This window comes from Cyprinodon variegatus, unplaced genomic scaffold (genome assembly GCF_000732505.1).
Source record: "Cyprinodon variegatus isolate N-32 unplaced genomic scaffold, C_variegatus-1.0 Scaffold40, whole genome shotgun sequence".
NCBI classification, from domain to species: Eukaryota; Metazoa; Chordata; class Actinopteri; order Cyprinodontiformes; family Cyprinodontidae; genus Cyprinodon; species Cyprinodon variegatus.
In genome coordinates, this window is record NW_015150493.1 from 439202 (window position 1) to 451465 (window position 12264).

Below are 12264 nucleotides of genomic sequence, written 5' to 3' on the forward strand. Positions count from 1 at the left end.
CCAATTCACCTCAGGAGATGCCTGTGAAGCAGAAACATGAGGATTTCCTGAAAAAAGTTTGGAAAAAAAAGTCAGAATCTAATAGATAATCAGTGGCAAGACTTAAAAATACTAGTTCAAAGATTCTCTTCCTTCAGTCTGAGTAAATTAAACAGGAAAAAAATGTTTGTGTCTCTAGACATGAAAAGCTGGTGAAAAAAGTTTAGTTTCACAAAGATGTGCTTTTTGGTGTTGGTCTGTCATTTATAATCCCAGTAGATTACAGCGATTTTGTGGCTGTATGGTGACAACGTTTAAAAGCCAGAGGGGGTTTTGTGATTTTGATAAGCAGCAGGTTTCATGAGCTTTGCTTTAACAAACAGCATAACGGGAACCTGAAAATAAAAACAATCATCAGAGGCTTCTATAAAAACAGCATTATCATCATTGAAGATAATAAAATCACTTTAGGATATATTTTGTACTGAACTGCACTCTGGTGGCAGTCCTCAAACGGACGTGAATCTAACAAGAACACAAAGGCCAAGCTGTGCAACTTAAGCACTTAAGCACAAGAAAAGGCAGAAATGCCTGTGAAGTAGGTTTCTATTGTGTTGGTGTACCTGTGTAGTATTAAATGGGCAATTAAAGTAAGTTATTAAATCTTAGGTGGAAAATTAAAAGTGCAATTCTTAAATCAAGAAAATCCTCCATACATTAGGATATTTTTTAAGAGCACCCATAGAGGGACAGCAGTACTCTGAAATCACCAATAGGAGCACAGAAAGTAACGTTCAGAAAATAAACATTCAGGAATTTAAACGTGCTGAGCAGCATGGAGTGATGAGGCAACAGGGACACTAAGTGTGTTTCTTCTTGGGCTGTCACATGCATTTACACATGAACACAAACACACACTGTTTACATCACGTGTTAAGAAAACTCAACCCCATTACAGCCACAGACAAAGGTAGTCTCCAGTAAAAACCTCACAAGGAATAAACATCTCACATCGCTTCAGACCAGGAGGTTCGTGGAAGCTTAGAGTTTGTTCATGACAATTAAGTTACAAATCAGAGAGGAGCTGCTCCTTTATTCACTCAGTGCCCTCCAGCCCCACTTCCACTTCGTCATCACCAAGGACGGCTTCAGGAACGCCTCCTTCTCCTTGGAAGAGCTCCTCCATTAGCTGCTCCCCGGCGCTGCCGGCCCGTGATGCCCAGAGAGCGGCGCCCTCCCGCAGGCCCAGCGAGCGCAGCAGCCGTGCATAATCCAAAAATGCAGCCTCGATGAGTTTATGTGCAGAAATGAGTCAAGGACACAAAACCTCACAGTGAAATGACACTTGTATTTGTATCGACAGTCTTCAAGAAGTGAATCTAATCTGCAGAATTGAACACCTGATTTTTTATAGAATTAAATTTGACCTCCTTCAAAGACATGGCTTCATTTAATGCAAATAATCCTAATAACTGCTCTTATCCTTTATGGATTTACTAAATATGTTGTTGATAACCTGTGAGTAGTTAATTACTGAGTGAAATCCAAACAGCAGATCCACTGTCTGTTTCCTCATTAAGAGACCCAGTGCGGCTAAAGGAAAATGTATGCTATACATTTAGCATTCAGTAGAAAAAGAAACCGAAAAACGATGTAGGTCAGCAACTAAGGATTATTTTACAAATTGATTCATTTATCAATTATGTTTTTCGATTAATTGAATTCAACTAAAACTTTTCCACTTGAGGTGGTCTGTTGATGTAATATCATATTGACAGACGATAAGTTTTTTAAATCCTAAATGCGCACATATTTTTTTTTTGCAATTTTGGTATAATTGATGCTTAAGGTGGGTCGCTCTATGAGCTAAAGGCATATTTTAGTCTCTACACTCCAGTTAACGATTAATCAATAATTAAATTAGTTGACTGAGGGAAGAAAAGAGCGGGAGATCGACAGGCGGATTGGTGCAGCGTCTGCCGTGAAGCGGGCGCTGTACCGGTCCGTCGTGGTGAAGAGAGACCTGAGTCAAAAAGTGAAGCTCTCGATTTACCGGTCGATCTACGTTCCTACCCTAATCTATGGTCATGAACTCTGGGTCATGACCGAAAGAACGAGATCGCGGATACAAGTGGCCGAAATGGGTTTCCTCCGTAGGGTGGCTGGGCTCTCCCTTAGAGATAGGGTGAGAAGCTCGGTCATCCGGGAGGGACTCGGAGTAGAGCCGCTGCTCCTCCACGTCGAGAGGAGCCAGTTGAGGTGGCTCGGGCATCTGGTTAGGATTGTCGCTACCCGATCCGTACCGGTAGCACGATCCGTACCATCAGCTCATTTGCGCCTGCGCGAACAGAATAACTTCCGGGTCGCCAAAAAATAATGTAATTACGGTACTGAAAAAACTTTATTTATATCCTTAAATAATTAAAGAATACTAAACTACATCGTAAAGACAATATTGAAGACTTTTCTGGAAGAAATGAAACCTTTTTAAATTCAATCCATTGTGTTGCTTGACGTCGTTTTTCTGGAATAAAAATCCAAATTTTCGGGAAATGTTCCCTTATCAATGAAAAACTGCAGGTCACGAAAGGTAGCAAATAAATCCATTGTGGGATCAGTACTGCTGGAGTGCATAGTTAAGAACGGAGTAAATCAAATATTTAAACAAATTTAAATATATACGCTGTGTGACGTATATTTGCGCATGCTCAGAGCAGTCAAAGTAACTATCACAAGGCGATTGAACTTTTTTATGTATTTCTGTTTTTTTATTTTTAGAGAATGCAATATTGACGAAAATACAAAGATATACAAAAAGAAACCCATGCCTCTAAAAAATACAAAAGAATAAAAAAGTAAGAAAAAGGAAATATTGCCACCGGAAGTTATACTGTTTGCGCACGCGCAAATGAGCTGATGGTACGGATCGTGCTTCCGGTACGGATCGGGTAATGACAAGGATGCCTCCTGGACGCCTCCCTGGTGTTTTTTTTTAGAGCAATAGGCCTATGATTGTCTTATGAAACAAATTTGACTATATTTCTAATAAGACACACAAAGATAAAAGTCTGCACATATGCAGACTTTAATCAAATGCTTCCTTATTCTTTTAAACGAGACAAACTGAGTAACATTTGGTAAAAACAGGAGCCAGTGTGTTCTGTAATGGGATTTGAAAAAAGGATATTGGAAGAGTCATTGGCCTCCATCACCCCATATTTCAGGCAAGCCTCAATGAAGAGGGCAGCACGATCAAAGTACCTCATACTGTCCCCGGCAGGCGGAGAGGAGAGAGGAGCAAAAACAAGAGATTAGAACAATTACAAAAGAAGACTATAATTCACCGAGAGAGATTCCTACTGCTAAAAGCATCTCTGAAGTCATACTGGTAAACCAGCATCATATTGATTCTGTGGTAAAATACACCAAACACTATGAACTGACCCGCAATACACAAAGCTCAGAATAAATTAATCTAATTACATAAAACCTGAAACAAAATATTTGAAAACTGAATTATTCTTATTTTTTAATATCAATCTTCTCCCACTTAGTCTTTGTCAGGGTTGCGGTGGGGCTAATGCCCATCTCCAGCAGTCTATGGGCGAGAGGCGGGGTACAACATGGACAGGTCGCCAGCCTGTCGCAGGGCAACACACAGACACACAACCATGCACAGACACACTCACACTTAAGGACAATTTAAAGAACCTAACAGTCATGTTTTTGGACTGTGGGAGGAAACCGGAGTACCTGGAGAGAACCCTCGCATGCTCAGGGAGAACATGCAAACTCCATGCAGGAATCAAACCCAGAGCCATGTTGCTGCAAGGTAACAGCACTACCCACTGCTTTACTATGCAGCCCTGATTTTTTAAATAAAATCATTTCCTTCTTTAGGCTTTTTGTGTGGAAGTATTTGCCTTTTTTGATAGTAGCATCACAGGAAATGTGTTTAAAGAGAGCGAAGTTATGCAACAATTGGCGCTGATTCAAACCTGGAATATCTGACAGCTGTTAAAGTAACATTTAAAACATTTTTTATTTAAATAAATCATAAATAATTGTGTTAAACTGTATTTAATGTAATATTTACTACTATAAAACTTAATCTATGTGTAAATAATTAGGAAAATGACACTTTGGTGTTACTGTTAAAAATGCCTGAGGTTACCCTACTTGAGCAGAATCCCTTATGAATGGATTGTTTCTTTGCTGTACCTGTGCAACATCTCTCCCACTTTGTAGAAGCAGCCCAGGGACAGCAGCACCAGGATGGCTTTGGATTTCTGGTTGACCTGAGGGGAGCACAGGTGCTCTGCCCAGCGCTTCAACACATCAGAGCTTTCTGCTGAGTTCAAGCGAACCTGGAAACACACATATCACACAGGAGGCTTTCAGTCACAAACTAAAAGCTACCGGCCTCCTTTTCTCTGAGTTCCTACATGTTTTCAATCCCAGGATTTTCCCAGGTCTTCCTGATTTCTTTAAAGCTCTAAATAACGATTGAAAACGAATAAAAAAAGCAGCATATAATTTGTCTTTAAACCAAAGAACTTGTTTGCGTCATTTGCCGGAGCAGGAAATGCCATCGATTCAGTGATGCTGAGTTACCTTAGCAAGCCAAGCAGCGCGGTTCCATTCCCCGTAGGTCTGCAGGTAGCGGCAGGCATCTGCTGCCTTGTCAATCAAACACAAAAGCTGCACTCCCTCTGAAACGAAGCCACAATGGTCCACAGAAACCAGTTAAGGAGGGATCAATCACTGATACCCTAACATTCTGCACTTCTGTCATTTAAACAAAAAAGAAAAAAAACATGCTAGAGGTCTTAGCAGGAAAAAAAACTCAATTTACCTGCAAGTTTGCCGTTAGCGATCATATTAGTGGCCACTAGTTTGATTGTCGACTGTGAAGGTCCAGAGGAGGTGATGGTGGTCACTAAGCAGGCTTTGAGTGAGTCACAGTAGTAGCTTGGGTTGTCTGCACTCGTCTCCAGCAGCAATTGCACTGCCCGGTCAGTCTGAGAGCAACGACAAAGTGAAGAGAGTGTTATGGCTGACGCAGAGGAGACAAACAAAGTAGTGGAAAGTGTTCTAATGGGGTTTACAATAAAAAATGACGATCAAGCTTGAGGCTGGAAAGAAGACTGTCAGTGTGGTAGATGGCTGCACGTCCAGCACACAGGCTTCTAATGGGAGCCTGCAGGCTGTCCTGTTATTAATCAGGGATTATATGCACCTGATCTGAATGTATGCCTGAGGAGTGGGACAAGCTGGATGGTCTCACCCACTAATGAGTGGGGGAAACCAGTACCTAAAGACAAATGCTTCAGAGTAGAAATCAAATAGAGATTTTTTCTTAAGTTTTTAAAATAAAATTAATGTATTATAAGTGGAAAAAAAATCATTCTAATAAAAATTGTTTACTTTTATCCTGCTAAAATAGTAAAAAAAATATATATATATATGATTAGAGGGTGTTCCATGTTAAAGCCTGCTTTTACTTTGCAAGATAAGAAAAAAACATGTAAAAAAAAAAAAATGGAAATAAAGAAATCAATTATCTGAAAAAACAAATAAATAAAAAGTTGCCAGTAGGTAGAGGCTGTCTCACTGTTCATTGTTGTTTCCAGGTATTTCTTAGCCTGGGTGCCATTCCGAACTTAGTCCCGCCCACAAGGTTTGAGGTCGGGAAGTTCGGTCTGGCTCTGCTCCATAGTAGCGCGAGTATGATCGCCCACCCTCTGGCGATCCAATCAAATTGTCAGGGCGGGCTTTATACGATGATGGACAGATGATCAACAGTAACGTAATCAACCACGTGACCAAAGCGCGCTTGGGTGACAACAACAATGGCTGCCGCTGGAGAGTTGAGGTGAGTAGATTCTGCTATTAGGTCTGTTCTAGAAGATATCGACAGCAAATTAATTTTAAAAGAGGAACAGAGAAACGCGATCAAGGCTCATCTTCTTATTCTAGGCGTGCAACTGCACGCTTTGATTTTTGTTGACAACAACTATGCATCGCTTAACATACGTCACGCACTCCGTTGCTCTTATTGGTTGTAGGTCTATCCAATTGAGTGCAGAGGCATTTTTTTTCCTGGTTCGTTCAAAACACGCCCCATAATCACAGCTCTATGGAGCAGCATCAGACTCATATTCTGACTAGAATTGAGTAGGACTACGTCAGGCTAGGTATTTCTAACCAACCACAGTGGATGCTGTCAGTGAAACACTTCATTCTTGAGACAATAAAAGGAATTGATCAAGAGTTTCGATTTTACAATTCTAATAAAACTAAAGCACAGATTTCATTCAGAGCAGCTTTGAGTCAGAAACAAACTGTAGGCTTAACGCCATATTTTTAGCCTGTTCGCAAAGTTAGCAAAATCTAATTTACTGGTCATTATTTATTCACAGCTTAGCTTCAAACTTGGACCTGTAACAGGAAGTCTGAGGACCCCTGGTGCAGGAGCAGGGCAGCGTTGTTCTTACCTGACCCAGCAGGAGAAGCTGGTCAGCACATTTCTTGGTGTGCTCGTAGCTGGACCTCTTCACCTCCTGCAAGTGAACTCGATCCAACTGGAACTTCTGTTGAGTCAAACGGGTGGAGCAGAAGATTTCAGATACTTATATGCAGGACACACAATCTAAGAATGGGTCAAGTTCACATATTAAGCATAGCAGATTTTAAATTAGAAAAAATGGTTAAACAGAGATGTGAAGACAATTATTAGGGAAAGGATAAATTGTGAAATCTTTCACAAAAGATCAGGGGACTCTGGCGCCAACGCCTTTAAAATGAAAGCAACAATCGACCAGAACAAAAAGGGAATTAAATGATAGGAATAATAAAGAGTAATCATCTTTATTATACAAAATTTCCTTATAAAATAATTACCTCCAACAGACAAGAGGATATCTACTGCCTTGCAAAAGGAAGCACAGCTCTTTTACTTTCTGTCACCTTACAGGCACTGATATCATAGAAATTCAGTATAAAATCCCAGTATAAACACTGAAGTATTTCACTGTCAGAAAAGATCTTTTCTTCAGGATCTTTCCTAAGGAGGTAATGAAAACACAACCAAATAATCCGCTCTGCTTCCTTTTCACTGACCTGGAAGTAGGAACACTCGCACAGGATGTCGTGGCAAATGTCTAGATGGTTTTGAGACGCCGGCTGGGTTTCTTCGCTCCCGCCTTCAGTTGTCACGCTTAACTGACGAGCCTGCGCAAACAGCTGCAGGTAGTGAGACGCCACCGTCCAGAAGTTAAGGTCGGACTCATCGCCAAACAGCCTAAAGTCAAATACATAAGGGAGAGAGAAAAAAAAGACCTTTGAAGAAATTAGTCACATTATAATGTTTTATAAGCTGCTTCATTTTTCTTAGGAGTTTCCTCGCTACTGATCTAAGCTCCTATATTTTGGAGCCGATTCTTCATTCAAAAAGTTGGAACAGAAAAACGCAGAGATGAGATCTGAATTGTATTTATGTCAAAATATTCAACAAAATAAATACTTTTTTTTTGGTTCCATGATGAATTAAAGTTGTACTAAAAGCCTTACTAAAAAAAAAATAAATCTCTTGTAGAACAGAGTCTCAACTAAAAGAAAACTGAAGAAAATGACCTGATTTACTGACTTTTGCTCCCGGGCTTTCATAATAAAAATTAAATACAGACTCTTTTTTTCCTATTTTAATGCAAATTAAATATAAAAATATTACCACAGTAGTTATCAGCTGAAGATAGTATTTAGTGTTATACTTTATAAATATACCTGTAGTTTCATATAATAGTGCAATTTGCAGAAAGTAGCAACACCACATAGAGGTTTAACACACCGTGAGACCAGGAGGCAGCGCTGCAGAAGACTGAGCTCTGGGTCCAGAAGCACGCTCTTCATATCACTGAGGATCCAATCAGAAACAGATCATTCTTCAGAACAGCAGCAACAAAATGAATGCTCTTATCCTTCCAGCCACAGAGTACATTAAAACAAAACGATCTCTGGCAAAACTTTATTAAGCCTAACTTAGCACTAACATCATGTGTAAACACACTAAATGTTTATATGAGTGTCAAACACCCATCATGGGCATGGATGTTAGCTTGATGTTTGGATAAAAAGATTAATTAGAACAGGTTTTTTTTCCCCAAGGTAGCGAATGACAAATGTGTATCTTTTTTGAAAAATAAAAAGAACTGTTAAGGCTTGAATATCAAAATGACAGATGGTTTATGAACACATTAGATCAACATCCGATCCCTATTCCTATTATTTAGGCCAGTTGTATGATTATTCTACCCCCTACCATCCCAAAACAATACTATTCAAATAAATAATTAAAAGCCCCAAAGGATCAACATCATTAAATCTTCGAGTTAAGTGAGATTATTTCAGATTGTTAGCAATTCTAAATCTTGTAAGATACACAAAACTTACTTAGACAATGAGTTGAGCTGCTCCTGGATCAGTCCTTTTATCTCAACTTTTTCACTGTAATCTCTAAAATGGGGAAAACAAACAAAGACTATTGACGACTGTTGTTTTCTTGACACCTAATGTTAAACGACATAAAATGAAAACAAAGTTGATTCGATTACATCTAATTCTAACAGATATTCTGAGATAACGTGGGGTAAAGTAGCCTCCTGATTTATCTTTAAAAGATTTTTTTAAAGTGAGGATTCAGAACTTAGAAAAGAAGCAAAAAAGGAAAACAAAAAAACGTAGCTACTTCAGCTGGACTATAAAACGAACGTTTAGCACGTTCAGATCAACCTGCTTGAATCCTAAGAATCGTCGTTGTTTATAATAACTTTAACTCAAGATCGCAATAAAAAGGTTTAACATACAGCTTTAAAATAATTCCAATATTTAAATCCAGTTCGAAGTTTGGGAATAAATGAATAAATTTCATGACAAATTAGATAAGACCTAGTACATTTAAACTCTGTTTTATCAGTGGTTTGTGGATTGAATTAAAGCTAAAACTGTTGAACCTGAATGAGCTTTGCTTAAATATTGAAGCACTCCAGCTAAAATATTTAAGACAAACCAAAACCTTCAAAACCAACAGAAATAAATCTTTCTTTATGTTTTATATAAGGATAATACAGAATTTAGAGAGAGACCTACACTTGTGTGATGTCCATAGTGAAGGTTCCTGACCAGGGCTGGAGCAGGAGGAAAGCCTTGAGGGTGAGGGCAGCGCGGGGAAGCAGCAGGTAAGGACACCACACTGGGTCTGTGTATGATCCCCACAGGCAAACAGGAACATCAAGTTAATATAATGAAGTATAGCTGGGTCCTAATAGACCGCAGTGCCCTTTAAAACCTCATGTTTTTAATCCATTGAGACTTTTTCCTTGCTAACCAGTCAGGTCCTGCTCATCCATGCGGTAACTGGCAGACTTCATGGCCATCTCCAACACTCGGATGCAGCCATCGTCTGAAGCCAACACAACTTTATCTGACGTACACCAGTCGATGTCTAGGATGCGGTAGTTCACATTGCGTCCAAACCGAATGCCGCTGACCATTTGAACCTTTAATAGAATACTTACATGTTACATTTATTATGCATTTTCTTTAATAATCCAAAATATGTTGGTTTCAGTCTTTAACTACACTCATACTTGCAGCTTCTTTCACTTAATAAATTAAAATATATTTTATTTTTACTATTTTATCTGTAAAATTAGTAGAAAAATCAGCACATATCAATAGAGCAGAGCTGTGAGGTGACGTTATATGATACTATTGAAGGAGTTATCTGTGCTGTGGTTTCAGCAGTGCAGTGAAGTGTTGGTTGTATAGATGCTTACCTCTTTAGTGTCCCAGACCTCTGCTCCATCTGTGTACATGACCAGCAGCTTTTGGTTGCCTTTACCAGGAGCAAAGCGGATCTTCTTCACCCAGCCCCGATGTGTCGGTATCCCCCTGAGAAAATCAGTTTCCCCAGTTTAATTATTTCTCCTACCTCTTCAACTGCTCTTCTATCTATTGTTAAAATGTATGCTCATTTAGTGGTTCTGGAAGGATAAAAATCTTCCATGATACAGTAAATGGTGTCGTTTCATTATAACGAGAACAACTAAAGGCCCATTCATACCTCACGTTTGGCCTGCACGTCCGTATTTCTGTCCGTACGTTCTATCCGTTGACTCCTTCATACCTCCGTCCGTTGAGGTGCGCAATAACCCGTATTTCCTCTAGGTGGCAGTGCTGGGCGCCAATGATTCGTCATTGATCAAAACATGGCGATGGTCCAAGACCTGATTCTGTTGCATTTGCTCCGTAAGCGAAGAAAAGTAAAAAACGAGATCGACGGTGGAACGTGAGGCCATTGAATATTGAATATCTAACCCTAACATTGAATATCTAACCCTAACCCAGAATTCTAACCTTCTTTGTGATTTTGTTGACATTTTGTACTAAAAACTCAATAGCGCCCCCACCGTTTCCGGTAGTATTGCTCCGTATTGATCCGTTTCGTCCGTAAGCGTAAGCTCCCAATTTTCGTGTCAAAGTACGGACGAAATCGACGGTTAGAACGTATGAAACACTCCACACGTATCCGTATCCGTCTTTTACGTGAGGTATGAATGGGCCTTAAATCTGTAAAGTGCCTTGAGATGACATGTGTTGTGAATTGGCGCTATATAAATAAACTGAATAGAATTGAATGATTTACGATGAATGTATGAATACCTTTGAATTTTTCTTACCTTGACAAACGAGCTTTAAGGTCCCAGAAGTTCAGGTTGCCATCCACATCTCCAAGCACCAAGGTGTCGCCTTTCCAGGCAATACAGGCAATACTGCCCATGCTACCCTGCAAAAATAAAAAAAGCAGCGCAAACAATCATTAAGATCTTTAAGAAGTACATTACCTCGCAACTATAATAAAAAAATGACGTAAGGTCAGGGCTGAGTTTTAAAAACCAGTTTGCTTTTATACCAGGATTCTTTTTTACTCTTCAAAGACATCAAGCTATAGGAGAAACTGACTGATTCTTTTATTTTGAGAACACATCTTAATGTAAAACCATAGAGAAAAAAAGCAAATATTCAAAGATCAAAAAGAGAGCAAAACAAACCGTAAAGGAGGCTAAAAACTTGTTGATAGCAGCAATTATTAAAAAGTCGCTGGAAAAACCTGCGTCTCATAATGAAGGATAATCATTAAAATAAAGACAAGATATCAGGACTTACATCAGGGGGGATTCGTGCCCCGTCTTTCACGCTGTTGCCCTCCACAGTGATATGGTAAACCTGCCCATCGGTGTCTGTGAACACAAAGTGTTCCCTGGCCGAGATTGCCTGGCTGGTCTCTGATTTGCTCTCTGCGTCTTGCAGGAGACTACAGGAGACAAGGATGAAATAGGGCAATAATGGAAGGTTTTTGGTACGGCATCCACAAGGGGTTAATGAGCATTATTGTTATTGAAAATAAACATGACAACATTATACATATTCAGAAAAGTTGTGACATAAGGCTTTCATCTCTCCAGATCTCTTTCTGAACTTCATTCTAATTCTAAACACAATTTCATTCTGTAACCTCAAACAAAACCTGACTGGTGGTCCAGTAAGTGTCTGGCACTTATAGATAACCCTTAGTGTAAGTTATTGCATCAGCAGCCTGGCTATGGTTTTCAAATTGATTCAAAACACACACAAAAAAAGAATAAGGTGTGAAATATTGAAATCTTAAATCTATTTAATCTGTGTTGTGTTTTTACCAAACAAAGAGCAGCAGGACGAATGTTTGACACTCACCTGATGACTGAGGATTCAACACTACTCTGCTCTGCATCAGACACAGTCTGCCGGGCTATGGCCTCCCTCGCTGCCATCTGCTTTTTCTTCAGACTCTTCAGGTTGTGGGATGGAGACCATTCCTGGAAAAAATACCGTCAAAAAAATTTTACAATACGACATGAGGCAAAATAAAAAGGCAAACTATTCTAACTTATTCTTCTTGTGCTACTTTTAGGGTATTGTAGGGGGTTCCTTTAGTAAGTAGGAGGTTTTACAAAGTTATTTGGGGCATTATGAAATAATAATTTTTTCTTTTATCAAAAATCTCTTTATTTTTTATAGAATAAATACAGTTGCTTTAATTTCACTGTTAAACTATTTTCAAAATAAATTCCCAAATTAAATTTCAGTAATAATTTAAAGGAATAGTACACCCAAAACATGATTAGCCTTCATTTTCTACTCACCCCCATGCTGAACAACACTCTGGAGTACTTTTTTGATATTTCA

At 39.2% G+C, this 12264-nt stretch overlaps 1 protein-coding gene across 1 annotated transcript in view; it reads right to left on the minus strand.

Annotated features, from left to right (window-relative positions):
• Window positions 1-202: 202 nt before the first annotated feature.
• wdr11 (WD repeat domain 11) overlaps window positions 203-12264 on the minus strand; it is a 29243-nt gene continuing 17181 nt past the window's right edge. The window contains exons 15-29 of the mRNA XM_015369994.1: window positions 11773-11894; window positions 11206-11353; window positions 10719-10825; window positions 9816-9930; window positions 9365-9536; window positions 9127-9235; window positions 8431-8493; window positions 7829-7894; window positions 7102-7282; window positions 6477-6572; window positions 4835-5000; window positions 4594-4691; window positions 4201-4346; window positions 3167-3246; window positions 203-1278 (exon numbers count right to left, since the gene is read on the minus strand). Coding sequence (XP_015225480.1) covers window positions 1076-1278; window positions 3167-3246; window positions 4201-4346; window positions 4594-4691; window positions 4835-5000; window positions 6477-6572; window positions 7102-7282; window positions 7829-7894; window positions 8431-8493; window positions 9127-9235; window positions 9365-9536; window positions 9816-9930; window positions 10719-10825; window positions 11206-11353; window positions 11773-11894 — 1872 coding nt within the window. The 3' untranslated portion in view covers window positions 203-1075. The remainder of the gene's footprint in view (window positions 1279-3166; window positions 3247-4200; window positions 4347-4593; window positions 4692-4834; window positions 5001-6476; window positions 6573-7101; window positions 7283-7828; window positions 7895-8430; window positions 8494-9126; window positions 9236-9364; window positions 9537-9815; window positions 9931-10718; window positions 10826-11205; window positions 11354-11772; window positions 11895-12264) is intronic.